The sequence below is a fragment of the Lepidothrix coronata genome, unplaced genomic scaffold, assembly GCF_001604755.1.
Source record: "Lepidothrix coronata isolate B3197 unplaced genomic scaffold, Lepidothrix_coronata-1.0 Scaffold174, whole genome shotgun sequence".
Classification (NCBI taxonomy): Eukaryota; Metazoa; Chordata; class Aves; order Passeriformes; family Pipridae; genus Lepidothrix; species Lepidothrix coronata.
Genome location: NW_016690354.1, coordinates 859,855 through 876,327, shown reverse-complemented (window position 1 = coordinate 876,327; position 16,473 = coordinate 859,855). Strand labels below are relative to the sequence as shown.

At 42.9% G+C, this 16,473-nt stretch overlaps 1 protein-coding gene across 3 annotated transcripts in view; it reads right to left on the bottom strand.

The window, feature by feature from the left end:
• Positions 1-15,277, bottom strand: part of A2M (alpha-2-macroglobulin) — a 36,290-nt gene extending 21,013 nt beyond the window's left edge. For all 3 annotated transcript variants that reach the window (XM_017830115.1, XM_017830116.1, XM_017830117.1), the window contains exons 1-13: positions 15,052-15,277; positions 10,730-10,913; positions 9,872-10,028; positions 9,277-9,329; positions 8,550-8,570; positions 6,644-6,812; positions 5,283-5,367; positions 4,434-4,557; positions 3,577-3,691; positions 3,341-3,450; positions 2,344-2,505; positions 1,855-2,082; positions 136-199 (exon numbers count right to left, since the gene is read on the bottom strand). In XM_017830115.1, the coding sequence (XP_017685604.1) occupies positions 136-199; positions 1,855-2,082; positions 2,344-2,505; positions 3,341-3,450; positions 3,577-3,691; positions 4,434-4,557; positions 5,283-5,367; positions 6,644-6,812; positions 8,550-8,570; positions 9,277-9,329; positions 9,872-10,028; positions 10,730-10,913; positions 15,052-15,140 (1,561 nt within the window). In that variant the 5' untranslated portion in view covers positions 15,141-15,277. The remainder of the gene's footprint in view (positions 1-135; positions 200-1,854; positions 2,083-2,343; positions 2,506-3,340; positions 3,451-3,576; positions 3,692-4,433; positions 4,558-5,282; positions 5,368-6,643; positions 6,813-8,549; positions 8,571-9,276; positions 9,330-9,871; positions 10,029-10,729; positions 10,914-15,051) is intronic.
• Positions 15,278-16,473: the final 1,196 nt, after the last annotated feature.

Sequence of the window (16,473 nt, the reverse complement as noted above, 5' to 3'; positions counted from 1 at the left end):
TTTTGAAAATTCAAACATTACATTTAATGTTTGAATTGAACATTAAATTAAATGTTTAAATCTAAATAATTTATCTATGTCCCCCCTGCCCCCAAATTATCATTAGAAATACTGAAAATGCATAGTACTGCTCACCATCTCCAGGATTCACAGTCAGATCATGGGTGTCTGCTAATATAATTTCTCCCTTGGCCATCACCTGTGTGACAGAGAAACCTTCTGTAATTTTTGCTACTGGTGTTGAAAGGAAGGAGAAGGAACATTCAGTGGGTTATCTGTAGATTGTTAGTATAAATAGCATTGCCAACTGTGAGCAACACCAAGAAGATATTAAGCAAGTGCCAGACTAGAATTCACTGGGTCTTGGGAGACAAGTATTCACTCCTAGGAGGACCAGTATTTGCTCACTGATCAGACCTCTCTTGCTTTTGTACATATTACAGGTTTGAATGCATTTTATCTCTGACCCTACATAAGTTTGGGGATCATATGCATATTTCTAACAATCTGGAACAGATTGAGGGTCAAAAATTCTCCTAATTGCATTTTCAGTTGCATTGTGAAATAGTCTGAAGAAAAATTTAATCAGGATTAGTTTCATAACTCCACAGAGTTGGGACAGAAGAGTACAGGCTGCAAATAATAAGAGCTTGAATAAGGTACCTGAATTCAGGCAGTAAGCAACAGCCTGAATGCTACCTGTAATTTCTTCATTTCTAGAAGATTCCTTTTTCACAGTCAAAAATGGTTTCTATACAATTACTCTCCACGGGAAATATATATATTCCATAGCACCATATTTGAATTTTGAGGTGTAGGATCCACTCCTATAAAAATTGAAGGTATCTCACTGTTTGTTTACCTGCTGTATGTGCATACTTAAGACCAGCTTTCCCAGGCTCCAAGGGGAAGCAGGTATGTTGTCCTTCAATTAGCTGTTAGCAATCTTGAAAATAAGCACATAGGCATCTCTAGCACGGGTTTCTATTCTCTTTTTTGAATCTCAGCCTAAGTCCCCCAGTGTTCTGTACAATCCATCAGAACGGAATTGTCTTTTCCACTGATTTCTTCTGGTCCTCCAAAGGTACTCTTATCATTCTCCTAGTGTCATTAAATGGGAGGACCAGAAAAACAAAGGGAGAAAGAAATCCTATTTGAATTTTCACCTGATTCTTCCGGTTCTTCCAAGCAAAACTGGGATATAATTTTTTGGTTACAGTTCAATTAGTCTCTTTTCTCTGACCTCCAAATTGAACAAATTCATAGTTCTCAATGCCAGCGTGCTATAGTCTATTCTGACCACTGTGGTATCCCGAACTTTCCATGATTGCTTGATGTTCAGCCTAAGCTGAACAGTTTATTGGGTTTTTCTGGTAGTGTAGATAGAGGTGTTGCTTTAGTTTCATCAGTCAGATGACTACCAACGCGCAAAATGGAGTAGAAGATATTTTTCCTTCTTATCTTTTATCTTCTTATTGTAGGGTGCTGTTTTCTGACTAGTGGCCATATGTGAACTGGAATTTGGAATGGGGGAAACTGGGAGTGCATTATCATGAAATGAGAGTCTTGGGTGGCTGTGCCCAAGACAGTGCTCTCCATCAGTATTCTGTCTCTCTTCTGTTCTTAGTAAAACATGTACACCCTACCTATATCTGCTCACAGAAGACAGAGAAATGAGAAATATTAAGGAAATGTGTTTAGACTGCACTGCGGCAGGTCACACTTTCCATTTCAAACCCTCCCTACCGTTAATGGCTATATAGCAGTGCAGTAGTTCCTCATCATGGGACATAGCTATAGATGACACAGTACTTTCTGTGACCATAGATCAAAGTAGCCACAAATACTTCTTACCAGGTAGTAAATGACAATTTTCTTCTGCTCCCCTATGGCCTCCCGTGTGAAGATATAGTGCACCTGGATCTCTGCAAGGGAGCCACAACTTAATGTCTCATGCTTTGGCTCAATTTTGAGGAAGCTTTTACTGGGGGAGTAAAACCGACTTATTCTACGCATGGCATGCTCATATGATGGCGTGATCCAGTTGCTGTCATAACAGTTCAGTTCAGGTTTATGATCTGCCTGAGAAAGAGGAAAAAAAGTTCATAGCTAAAAAAACCAGGTAACAAGTCACATAAAAGTCCACAGAAAAACTCTGGATATGTTCTGTATTTCCCATTCTTAGAAGCTGGTAGAGAACATGCACAGAAGACACAGAGAAGAGAGGTCACCTGCCAAGAAACTTGCCTTATTTTCCAGCTGGCAGAAAGACTGACAACCCACGGATAGATATTTCCCTGTTGATGAGAAAGACAGAGGCTTACCCCTGTCTGTGCCACTCACTCGGATTTCCAAGGAGGCTTGTGTGAAGGTGGTAGTGTCTATGGAAAACGAGGATTGTCCCTGCTCATCTGTAGTGTAATTCCCTTTGTATCTGTCTCCATCCACAGAAACTGTGATGGTTTCATTGGCAATTGGAGCATCAGTGCCATCGACCAGCTTCACCTAACAAAGCAATAACAAACTTCAGGTTTTAGACTAGCAACAGAAAATAATACCCAAGTAGTAAAGCCACTTGTCTTTTTCCTTCTTTCCAGGCAGGATGTTTCTTGACAGAGAAGAACAAAAGAAAAGAATGTGGAAATGTGTGAGGCAAGTCCTGAGTTGAGGGAACAACTGAGAAAATTCTCAGTAAAACAGGCTGATTGGCCCATGGAAATGATCTATCAGGATCCTAAGTTCCTCAGTAGTTTTAATTCCCCTGGCCAGCCTCATTTGGGACTCCACTACTTATCATCTACCTCTTGGTTCAGGAACTCTATGTTCTGGCTTGTGCCTTGTCCCGGTAGACCTACACGTAGCTCTTTCTCCTGCTGTTCCCATTTGGTTAAGTGGACTTTCTTGACTGGTCTCAGTCCTGACTCATCATCTCACATTGTCGAGTGGTCACTAGACTGTTGGTGGAACCTGTTATTGTCACCACTCCTGCTCTGCTCAGTTTGGCTGAGTAGTTGGGACTGTGCTCTTGTTGATGAGATCACTATGCCTACCTGTCTTGTGGTCACCCTTTGCACCTGGATAACATTCCTTTGAGGAATAGTCCAAGCTTGTTGCTCCCTGTCAGAACAATGGGCCTTCTCTTCTGTACTGGGCTGACTGCCTGGAGTGTCAGGGTCATGTGCCTCTTAGAGTGCCCCAACTATCAATAATTCATCTGCCTGTGCAAAGGCAGAGGAAGGTGGGCCATGTAACCTGCACTCACTGCTCCTCCATCTAATGGGATTACACTCTTGTGTGTTTGCTATGCCATTTGTTGTCCATGGTCTCAGAAGTTCCTTACCCTCCCGAAGAGTGGAATCCCTGGTCTGTACTGAGAGTCCAGCAGGTCAAAGCTGATTTTGCTCATGATGGGTGTGATACCACAGGAGCCTGTTCCAGTCATTTCTATTCCTGAGACAGAGCCCAGTAAAGAGGGATTATTAATGAATTTTTAGTCATGTTGGTCCATCTTTCTTGTCTTTGCCAGGCCTCCTGTTAGGGCCTGCCACCATTTTGCCATATCCATGTGATACATACCTGTGCCATCTTCTGTGATCTTGCCTTGTACCTCAATGCTCATCTCATATCCCCTACGCTGGAGTTGAAATAGCTTGGTCCTCACTAGACCAGACACACACCCACGAGCATCTGACTAAGCAAGGCATTGGAGAGAAAATTGAAATACTGTGAACAAAGTTGGTGCCATGAAGGACTGAAATAGAGACCCCAAACCCAACATGCCTAAATTCTGTCCATGAAATCCCAGACTTATGTCTCCAAGACCAGAACTTGTGTTCAGCCTGTTTCCTAGCGTTTCATCTGTATGTTTTCTCTGTTCTGGGAGGTACCTGACACACAGTTCTCTAAGGTACACACTGTTCCCTGTTAACTTCCTCCTACCTTAGTTCTGTTTTTCTTCCTGTTTCTTCCATTGTCTTCACTGCTTTCCTTGTTGCCATTTCTCATGTATTTGACCCATGTACAATATTACCTCATCTTCTTTGTTCCTTATTCTCTATACTGCTTTCTTGTTTTGTCCTCATCTTTGCTCCTCACTCCCTGACACTCCCTCTCACAGTCACAAAACTCTTTCACAGATTATTTTCTTGGTTTTTGGAACCATAGCAGGGACCTCATGGCTGATAACTGCAGATTTGTCACTAGTCTCAGTGGGGTCAGGATTCCAGTTGTAGAGTTTTCATCATCAATTCTGTTTCCAGTTTAACGACCCCTCTCTGAAGCCTGCCTTCCTCTGAGATTCTCTGCTTTTCCCTGGACAGAGTGCCATCTCTGATGTTCTACTATCTCCCAACAGTCACAGATTTGGCCTCACTTAAGATAACATTGCCCATTAACCATAAGAAAAAATACTACATGTTAGTCTTGGGACTCACCTGTCTAGTGAATTCTTCACACACAGATTCTGCCTCTTTTCCGTAACAACTTGAAGCAGAATGGGAAAATTTACGGCACACTTGGACATTCACCAAACCAGGAACAGGTTTCCCATAGGTGTACCTATAATAATAACGTGTTAATGTATCAGATGAAGAGACAATCAGTTACAGTCACACTCAAATGCATCTCCTTAGAGACCTCTGTGGACAATTTCCTAATACTTCTTCTTAAAGGCTGACTAATCTGATATTTTAATGATTCTAGTGATTATATTTACATCATTTCCATAGTAAGATTCTGCCATTATACATGGAAGAAACATACATTCTGTTCTAGGGGGGAGGTCTTTGCAGAAAAAGATTGACTTTAGAAAATTATTTCAGCCAGGAATATTCTTGTATTATAAACTGCTGAGGATTCAGTGAAGAAATGGAAAGGCAACCAGGAGCTCAGAAGGAGCAATTTATGAGTTAAAAATGAGAACACTGGGTTTGCATCACCAGCGTAAATTATGTCTGATCTGATATCTCTGAGTATTTGAGGGTTCAGGATTGGCAGAGAAGCTCTAATTGAAGAAATGAAAGGACAGAAAGAGAAAATATACAATGAACTGGGAAGTAAGAGCTGTGGACCAGTTTGACATCATCTTTAAAGGAACACAGAGAAGACCCTTCACTTTGACTGCTCAGACCAAGTAGCAAGCTCAGGATTGACAGAGTGAAATAAGCTTGCAATGGATGCCTGGGAAAAGTATAAAAAGCCTTCACCAGTTCTTCTTTTGGTCCTTGGTAGAAAGGAGGAGTGAAGGATAAGCAAGAGAGATTTACTGGAGCTCTGTAACTCACAGACCACAGACAGACACTGGAAGCTCGTCGTCCTTAATCGTGATCATCCTGGGCAGCTTCACCAGGACCTCAAACTTGGGCAGCACTAAATGAGAGACAGAAAGTCTGATATGAGATGAGTGAATGACAGCTGTGTACTATACAGCAACCCAAACAGAGAGCCAGGGTCATCTTAATAGGAACCTCTTCGTGCTCTTTAGCAGGGATCTCCTACCCCTTCCCTAGGTTTTCTCAGCCTTCACCATTTTTTGGGTTCAAAGGGAATTAAGGAAGTTTGTAGTCCTTACCTTCTCTTATTTACAGCACATGCTTAAGTGATCCCACTGGCACCAGACAGCTGTGTAGATCCCTTATGTATGTCCATTGAGAAGGACACATTGGTCCTGTGTGTTGTGTTCACAATTCATAATTTGCAACTAGGACTTGGAGCAGCACATTCACCACCTTTGTAATTTAACACATTGAAATGTCTTGAATCATTGATTCTCTTGGTTGATTCTTACTGTTCAGGAGGTCCGAAGCTGCTCTTAGGTTCACTAATATGTACCATGGGATACTGTCCTGCATGCCCAGGGAGTTCTAATGAATCTAGCCACAGACTCTCAGGGCTATATTTTCAAGGGGAAGAGGCAGCAATAAAGCTCAATATAAAGGGGTACAAGTAAAAGACATATTTTGCTCCTGAGTATTAAATTACATCCCTCTTCCCATATTGCATCCTACAACCCTAAGCCTCCAACTACTCATGCCCAGGACTGGACTGAAGCATGTAATGGCCTGCTTCCAGGTGGTGAACCTGAGGTGTTTTTCACACTGCAAGGAAATAACAGCAGGGTGGGTACACATCCAGACCCAGGAAGTGGAAAATAACCTTGGGTTATACAGTTTAGACATAAATTTGTCTCTAAAATGGGAGGCAAGGCTCAATGTTTCAACCCCAGAGCACATTTCCTCAAAAGACTGTAAGAGAAATAGCAATAGGAAAGATTCACAGAAACGACTCAAGAACAAATAAAAGAAAAATTAGCCTAGTGTAAGGCTAGAAAAGGGGCATACTTCTTTGATCTTGTGGGGTATTCAGAATGATCTTTGCGGGAGGAGGAACAGACCATCTGTCACCATGGTACGTTGAAGCCTATAACTTTGTTTGTGGTCAAATTATTCACCATGCCTGACTTTGAACCAAATAAGCCAGCCACTTCTGATACTCAATACCTTCTGGCTCAGCCCCTATGAATCCCATTGCCTGTATATTCAGTCCCTCTTTTCTACATGCTGTTCCCAGGAAATTCCAAATTGAGAGGTCACAGTAAAAGGCATTGCTGTCAACCCCACTTGCAGCCCATACCTCCTCTCCTTACCATATTCCTCCACACTGAAGAAATGTTCCACAGGGGATGAGAAGCTCTTCTGCACAACTATTTTGTAGGAGCCCTGGATGGGGTCTGATGTGAGGGGGAAGGAGAGCTGTATAAGGCCTGTTTCTAGTTCCACCCCTTGCCACTGGTACACACGGTTCCTCTGGGGATCCTACAGGTGAGAGTAAAAACATCACAAGACAGGAGACTCCTGGGGACAGAGCAGTGCAGTGCCCAATTTATATGTCCTTGCTGGGATAGGCCTGTCTGTAATTATTCAATAATCTGTGAGGATCTGTAAGCACTTACCTGTCAATTCTGCATAACTAGCACACAAGAAAGCTTTTTAACCCTGATGGTCCTGTGTTGTCTCCTCCTCAGCTCTACATGCATGCTTACGAATGATGGGGCCTGAAATCTAGGAAAGACAGACTGGCAAGGTAGCAAGATAAAGAAATTGATATCAGAAGTGGAACACAGAGAAGGGGAGATCTAGACGTTCCCTCCTAGGAAGGAAGTTTCAGCTTCCTTAACTGGCTATACAGCCTGCAAAAAGGGTTGGTTTTTTCCCTGCCTGGAATGAAGACTGTTGAAGTACCAGTACACAGTCTGATGAGGAATCAGATGCCTGATATATCTATGGGACTGAGAAATGTACATGTGTAAGAGTCCAAAGCTACATGAACAGAGGGAAATGTACCCCACATATGGAGCTCTCTTTTCTTGTATCTCCCTGCTCCTAATGCTGGAGCTGAAGTCTCACCACTATTACAGCTGTGTAATGTTCATTATGAACTATCAATAATAATTCACTCAGCCCCAAATTTCTTGTAGAAGTCACTGAATTGGCACAGTGGAGCTACGTATTTTGATGCCCCTTTCCAGGCTGCTCAGTAGTATAGTTAATGTTTACAGTCTTTCATTTTCTGCCTGCTCTTTGCTTTGTACCTCGTCTGTCACCAAAAGTTCATTTACTCTAGATAGGTATGTGACTCAAGGTATGTGACTACGTGCATTTACTTCACTGAGATTTTATCTCAGTGCTCAGGGAAAACCAGGATGTGAATGGCATCTCCCAACTGGAGGTCACCAGTCAGGGGGCAGAAGCGGGGCCTGTCTTCCCAAGAAGCACTCTGGGAGGACAGAACAGCCAGTGCTCTGACCAAATCCTCTTCATTATCACATTTCAACCCGGCTAAAAAGCTCACCCCTTAATGTGAATGACACCACTGGGCTTCCTTGGAAGAGGAACTCAAGAAAATGTTTACAGCTGAGCTTGTGATCTTGTTGCCGTGATGTATCTATAGGGAAGGCCTGAAAGCCAGTGTGTTTTTCCTCAGAAAGGGTTTTTGGTGTTTTTTTTTTTTTTAGTTCTAAATGACATAAGCAACAGGTCATGATAACAGTTCAGAAATAGTAGGCTCATTCTAACTTCTGCCTTGGTGGTTGACTAAGATAAATTAGTGACATTAAGGGTCTGGATTGATGGATATTTATTTCTTTAGCAGTGCTGACTTTTAGGCTGTTACCTTACTCCTGCCACTCTTTCCTTTGGTCCTTAACTTACTTAACACAGTTCTCCAATTTCAACCACACTTGGCAAATAGAAAATCTTAGTTCTGATTGGAAGGAGGAATAAGCCGTTCTGATACGACCTCCAGGCAAGTGTAATTCTGTTCACAGCATGGCTTGCATTGATTAACTATTTTGTTCCTACAGCACATTTTGCAATCAAAGAACCATTGTTGGAACTTCTTTTGATGTCCAGCTACTCAGCCTTCTTGTACCCAAAGGAAAAAGTTTATAAATCCTATGTTTTCCTTTGCACCTCAGCCTGAAAACACTGCTGGAGACAAGTACCTCTGTGCCTGCACATTATTCTGAAATAATAACATGGTTATCCACTTACCTGAACGTAGACAAATGGAAACTGTGGGGCAAGAGCAAAGAAAAATCAGTATTAGACATCTTAGTTACATGTGGATGGAAGTAATTTCCAGATTTGAACTGAAGGACAGAAGAACAATCTTCTAAGAAGTCCTTTGGGTTCTTCCCTTTTTGTACTTGCTCTTTTTCCTTGGTTCTTGATGGTTAAGAGAATATTTTCTATAATATTTTAGGGCCCTGACTTTTCATCTTACCACAGTATGAAAACATGATGAAGTAAGAGTTTTCAAAGAACTTGTCTGCATGAGGAACTGATTGTCAAATAAGCTAAAAGGGTGGACTTACACCCCTGACCAGTTCCTTAGAACAAAGTTCTTGTCATTCTGCTCTCTGTTTCTAAGCTTGTGGTTGCACCCACTGCCAGAAACAACTGCAGATCTGTCACTTCCAATGGAAACTTGTCCTACCCACATTTTCAGTAATGAGATCCCTGCCCAGATGCTTAGCCACATACAGGCTTTTGCAAATCTGGCTTTAAACATCTGTACGCTTTTGAAAAAGGGGACATGTTTTTCAGCCAATAGAGACAGGTGGAGTGTGTCCCAGGACAGAATACGAAATGAGGGAAGGATGGTGTGAGAGAGTATCATATGCTTTAAAGGCTGTCTTCAGTGGGTCTGGATGATGACAATAATGGTGTTAATTGGGAATCAAAACTCCTGGTTAACAACAAGTAATTATGACTCTACCTTCTCATTCAGTGGGTAGAAGTCTTTGTCCAGAGAGACGATCCGAAACATAACTGAAGGGTGTAACGGAAAAGAAGGAAATTCCACTGTTAAATTTTTAGCCATTACCAGGAAATGTCAGTGTTTCAATAACTTATAACTCAAATTCATTCCATGGATCAACAGTCTCTGAATTGAGATCTTTCAGTAATGGAAGCAATTACTTCAGGTTCTTTCTTTTTCAGATGGTGAGGGGCAGATAAATTTAGAAGGATAATTAGGTCTTGGCTGAATTGAATTGTCCCTAGGGAGTGCCTGTCCTGCTTTGTTGATTCAGGTGCAGCCAAGGGAGACTATGCTTTGAAGTCATCCCAGTTTTGTGCCACCAGTTAAGTAGAATGAATCTGAGCCTATGTCTACATCTGGCTGAGATGCTGTGCCTGGAGGATGAAAAATAGGAATGATGAAGGTACCACATGCCCTAGATCTCAGCTGACAGATATAAGATTTACTGAGAGTTTTAACTACCCCAAACTTTTAAAGTATAGTGTCTCTGGGGAATTAAGTCCTTGAGATTTTCTGCTGTCATAGTCAACACCAACCCAATTCCCTGTACCTGTTTGTCCAGGCTTGTAGATGGGTTTGTCTGTCTGGATGAAGACCAAGCTCTCAGAATTCTTGACCAGCACTGACTTGCGGCTCTTGAACTGCAGGGTGTCCCCCTTCACCATCACAGTGAGAAATGCCACTGATGTGCTATTGGATTTTGGTAGCTAAGGAAAATGAAGAGGAAAACTGTTTTACAGATTCACCCCATTGCCCTAAGCCTTTGAAGGACGGAGTATTATCTGGGTCAGAAAGTTCCCTAAAGGGACAAAAAAGACTCAATGCATGAAACAAGAGAAAAACATTATTCTCTTCCTTCATTTATGCACTTTTTTTGAGAAATATTGAATCTGATCTTACTCTATTGTATCGGTGATTTATCAAAACAAAAATTAACCCAGATTCATTAATTAGGGGGTGAAACCTGTTGCTTACATTACTCAGCAACCTCTGTCCTGCAGTAAAAATTTGTGAATAAGCTCCAGAAGGAGACAAATGACCTCATGAATCTCAGTATCTTTAACCATTCCCCAGTTTCTACAGTTTTGATTCCACCTCAATACTTTTCCTCTGAGGCTTATATAGATCAAACAAAAATGGGATACATTCTGTCTGTCGAAGTTCCAAAAGACTTCTCTAAGTCCTGCATGCACAGAAGCATCATGTGGGACACAGAATTTGATAATGGTGGAAAATTATTCCTCATAAGGCTACCACAGTTAGATATCCACATCGAACTAAATTTTTTGTTTGTCTTAGCTTAGAAGGCTGATTGCAGTGTGTCTTACTTTTCATTTCTGGACTGTTTGGATCTACTACATCACGTCAATAAACACAAGAGATCATCCCACAAGGATGAGATACTCACAGAGAAAGGGATGCAGGTGAACACATCTTTCTCTGACACCACATCATCAATCAAGCTCCTGTTCTCCCCTTGATGCTCAAGTGTGGCACTCAGAGTCACAGACTCATTGAGGTGGCTCAGCTGAACACAGACTTTCTCAGGAGAATCCGTGTGTATCACAAAGGGCAGTAGCACCATATACTGCCTAGGAAGAGAGGGAAGCAAGAAAGATCAGAAATGTGAAACAGTTTTAATGGAACAGTATTAAGTGAAAGGAAATTAACAAATCAGCATGTCTAATCCATTACTATCCCTGTGAACTGCAGTGCATATAACATGAGCATTCATTTTATTTTGGGTTTATACATATTAAACGGCCTAACTAATTAGCCTAAAAGCCGGAAAATGCTTGCAGTAGAAGGAACAATTTCTATGCTAATAGAGAGTGCTTTACAAAGGATGTTTTGTTTGGCTTCACAGCAGGGAGAAAGGAAGGTTTGAAAGGTTCCAGGCTGTTAATTGAATTTTGTATATCCTACAATCTCCTATTGAGACTCAAAGGCACTAGCTAAAAACAGTTGAAAAACCCCACCCAGTTGTCTGGCTGCTCCAGTCTTTGCCTATCCAGGTTTCCAAATCTTTCACATGCTGAGCAAAGATGTGAGCAGTTTGGGACCTTATTAAGATGAGCACACAAAGGATTTCAGAGTGTAGTGTTTTATTGCAACTCAAGTGTACTTGTGCCTTCAAAGAGCTTTTGACAAAGGTCCCTCACAAAAGACCCTTAAACTCATCTGTCATTCAATAAAAGGGATCATTTTACTAATAAATCAGAATTATTAATTCTGACCCGGATTAATTGGTTAAAAGATAGGACAGAAAGGGTAGGAACCAATGAAAATCTCTGGAATTTGTGTTGGGATCCTTGTTCTTCAGTACACTTCTAAATGATCTGGGAAGTAAAATTTTCTGATAATTGTCCAGGGTAAGAAAATACCTAAAATTGACTTATGTGTTTGTGAAAAAGTGTTGTTATATGGTAGAACTGAGTAGCAAAAATGGCAAATGAACTGTTCATAAATGGAAAATAATATCACTAAGTGGGCTATTACTACGCAGACTTGAGCACCGTTGATCACTCTTGGAAAATTCCCATTCAGTAATGAGTAACAAAAGGACTGTATGAAAGTGTTCAGAAAGGAGTAGAGGACAAATACAGCTTTGTCCATCCAGAGCTACGTTATTGCCTGGGCTCTGGGCTTTTTGGGAAATCCTAAAGCTACTGTGGAGGCAGTGAAACCCAGGCAGTACTTCAATTTCCTTCACCACCAGGCAATAGGATGAAGTGTGGTGAGGAGCCTGGCAGCAACTTTGCTCAGCCCGTGCTGCTTCAGAAGCAATGAAAGGAGGGAACTCCAGCCACCCAAGGAGTGACTTACTACTTGTGACTCTCTGCATTCTCCAGTGTTTCCCTTCTTCCACAGCCTTCTCACCACAGCTTCACCCCATGCCTGTTTCCCCTAAACTCATTTTCCCTGTCCCCTGTCAGTGGCACTGGCAATCTGACAATAACATCCAGTCGACCGAAGGGACAGCGTGACCTAGTTTGTTGGGAATTTGGCCTCATTTCTCTTCCTGTTCACTGTTCTTCTGAAATTTTGGCCAACTTGCAGAACTTCCCCTTAGACTGGTTTCCCTGCCTTTGAAACAAAGATATAAAATATGCTGTTTATAGACCTCTCTTTAGGTGTTTTGGGATGTGTTGGTGAAAAGAGCTAGATTAATTAAAGTACTAGGAGGGCTTTAAGTAACTTGGGTCACAAAATCCACGTGTAGACATTCCAGACAAAAAAAGCTGCCTAAAGAGACCTCAGCATCTTCCCTGCATGCAACAAGCTGTTCTGACGAGAGAGGCAGTGGCTCTGACAGAAGCATGCATCAAAGGAGGAATAGGAGACCCTGGGGAAAGTGGTTGAGGCAAAAATTATGAGTTTGTCTATACAGAGAAGGTAATACTGTAGCTTAAGGTGGAATCATGTCTGTCTGTGTATTGACCCTCAGCTACTTACTAGAACAAGCACCTAATCAAAGAAGGCAGTGATTTTCATCAGCTCCATCAGCCCAAATCCATACTTGCCAATTCAAGTGTCATTATAACCTCACATTTCCGACCATATTCAGTGTATTCCCAAGTATGTACACTGCATTGTAAAACAGCTTACAGAATAGGAGAACAATACCTTCTGTTGCATTCTTCCAGAACGACACGGAGAAAGAAAAGCAATGGAAGAAAAAAAAGCAAAAGAAAACATATCTTGCTCAATATCTTACAGAACGACAAAAGTTTTGTTTGCAAAGGACCTCTGGATGTCTCGAGACCAACTTCTCTCCTGGAACAGCACTGTTGCAAAGGACTCCATAGATGGAGTTTCTACCATCTATGTTCCAGTGCTGCACTCTGTGAATGAGTTTTTTTCTAATATGTAGTCCGAACCTTGTGTCTCCCGTGCAGCCAGCCACATCTGAAATAGCAACTGCTGCTGCCCAAAGAAGTGATATCACTACTTGCACAGGGCACAGTAAGCAAGTCTTAGCTGGAAGTTTAATTTTTGTCTTCAGTTCAAGGATGGCTTCCCGTCTGTGTTGTACACAGCACCTGATCTACCCTGCAGCACTTAAAACCATTTATACTAACTAGCAATTCATAGCTCAGACTCCACTGCCTCCCTGCTGGGCTCCTATCTTCCTTCTGGGGAACACAACAACACTCCTGTCTCTCCCACCTCATCCTTTCCTCCTTCTTCCCTCACAAAATCGGGCTCAGATCCAGGACAAAGATCAACCCACAAGAAAGATGGAGAGAGACTATTTACAAGGGCACATGGTGACAGGACAAGGGAGAATGGTTTCAAACTTAAAGACAGTAGGTTTAGATTAGACATTAGGAAAAAATTCTTTACTCCGAGGGTGGTGAGGCACTGACACACGTTTCTCAGAGAAGCTGTGGATGCTCCATCCCTGAAGTGTTGAAGGCCAGGTTGAATGGAGCTCTGAGCAACCTCATCTAGCAAAAGGTGTCCCTGTCCACGTCAGGGACCAGATGATCTTTAAGGTCCCTTTCAACCCAGGCCAGGTTCTATGATTCTATGTTGCCCAAAGGTCTTAACAGGATGGTTTTATTCCCTTTCCCCCTGATGTTGAGCAAGGATGAATTAAGATTACTTAATTACTTAGTTACATCAGATTTCTGTAGGGAGACCAGAGACCTCTGCTTGACCCCAAGGCAGACTTGGCTGGCTGATCTACGCTGGAAGCATCCAAACAGGGCAGATGAATGAGGAGCTGATAGTACACTATGATTTAAAGGTCCTAGAGGCTGAGCCAGTCATCACTTCACCTCTGACCACACAGTGGGTGGCAGCAGTAATGCTGCACCTTCTGCCATACCTGTTAGCACTATGGCAGTGCTTCTGGGCATGAAATCTCTGCAGCAAGCATTACAAGACCTGTGTGTGTGAGAGCTGCACTTCTGTCAGCACAGCAAGAGGAACAGTGTGTGACAGCAGCTGGAGTCTGAAGAGGGAGACTGCTCCCACCCAGATTAGAGACTTGAGAGCAACACTCTTTGCTAGGGGAGGCTGGGGTGGGCATGCCAGATTCCAGTCAGCCTGTGCCACCCCAGGCTGCCCCTCTCCTTGGGGCCATCAGCAGAGTGTGTGCTGTTGGTCTGCAAAGCCCTGGCGTGGATGTCCAATGGACGGTGCTGGCGCCAGACTCTGCCGGAGGAAGCGAATCTAGGTCACAGATCCTCTTTGAGAACGAGTACATCTGATGCTGCCAAGGGAAACAAACTGGCAGGAGAAAGGGGAACAAACCAGCTTGAAAGCAACAGGAGAATGTGGAGAAGTAACTCAGTGATTGAAACAAGGATACTCTAGGGAGGGAAAGTGTCTGGAATCTGTCATCAGACCCAAAACCCCCAGGTCCTGAGAGGTTCTTAGGCAGAAACATACTTAGGCAAAGATGTTGTGAGGATCCAAGTCTGGACTATCAGGCAGCTGCAGGGCAGGACTGTGGGCACTGACAGAGATTGGGGAGGGAGGGAGGAAGGGCTCGAAGGGGGGCACTGGCAGAGATGGCAGTGGGGAGGGGTCCAGGACTGGACAACTAGGGGGTTACAGAGTGGGAATGGGGAGCACTGCCAGTGCTGTGCAGGACACACAGGGCTTGGTTATTAGTGGGATTCAGGGCAGGAATGGAAGAACTGGGAAACAGGAAGGAAGAAAACTGAAGGAAAAGGGGAGCACTAAGACCTCCCTCCCCCCTCCGCCTGTGCAGCTTACGGTTCTGCGTTGGGAGAGGTATTTCCAGGAAGGAAGAAGAGAAGAAGGAGGAAGATGTTTGGTTTGCTGGGCAGCTTGTTCTTCCCCATGGTGCAGAGCAGGTCGTGGTGAGTGAAGCAGACACCCAGTCTGGTCCGGTGCTGCTGTTTTCCTGCACCTTGTAATTCTCCTCCACTCTCTGCTCAGTCAGCCTCTTTATAACTGCTCTCTGCAAACAGCCCAGGGGCTGGAGGAGATAAAGGCTTGGGGCCAGGGCCCATCCGGAAACAGGGAGAGGCGGTAAGGAGGAGCTGGAACAGAGGCACAGTATTTGGCCAGAGACTCTGAAAGTGGGGGAAGGGTATTTATTTGGATAATGCTTATATTATAAATCTTTGAATGATTCGTCCCCTGTTTTCCCTAGACCATCAGAAATCTGCAGTGCTGGGGATACAAACTGTATTCAACATAGGGTAATATTCTCTGTGAGCATCATCAATTCACAGCACTCTGATGTAGGGTGCTCTGATCTTTTAAGCCAAAAGCCAGGTTTATAGGTATTTTAAGAACAAAAGAAAACCCACAGACAGAAACACTGCTCATAACGTGTTAACAGAATACTGCCATAATTTGCTGACAAAGTTGCTATAGGTTAGATAATTAATTTGTCGGGGATATAACCCAAAATGTGATGGGCCGCTGCTCTAGATATGGAAGTATGTTCTGTTTCCACTGTGAATATGTACAAATATTACACAATGATGTTGGGAGACATCCTTGCCTCCCTAGAATGGTGATCATCTTCCATCATTCAGTGTCACCTGGAGCGCAAATGTTCCAGGTGGCTCCTCCTTCCCATTGCCAGTTCAGATCTGTGGTGCTCTGAGTCAGGTTTGTAACAGATGTTGCTCAGAAATAGTGCTGCTCACTTGACTTGGTCTTCTGCAAACCTCTGGTTGTAGGAGCTTATCTAGAAGCTGAATCTAGTGAGAAAAAAAGTTAGCTAAATTCCAGCAGATCATTAAAGAGAAATATTCAGTTCAAACTATGAGCACTTCCTGACCAGCCTAACTAGGTGGAGTGTTTGCACCAGTCCATGGAAAACTGTTAAAATTGCAGCCATAATGCTATCAGCATGCCTTCCAGTGCTGTGTAGTGAAAGGATTCAGTAACACTCTTTATGGAGATTCGTGATCTCTGTGAAGATTTCTGTTGTGTATGACTAACCCGGCAGAGAAAACGCTGCAGCACAAACCACCTTGAATGTGCCTTTGTGAAGCCATGTTAATAGCAGAGGTTCTCTGTTCTGCACGAGAGAGCTTATTGGACCACAACAGCACAGGCAGCCCTATTTGCTCTCTGTCTGAAGATCAAGCTTTGAAAAAGAGTGAATGTTAAGACTAAATGTTAGCTATAACAGCATGTCTTGACTCTGACATATTA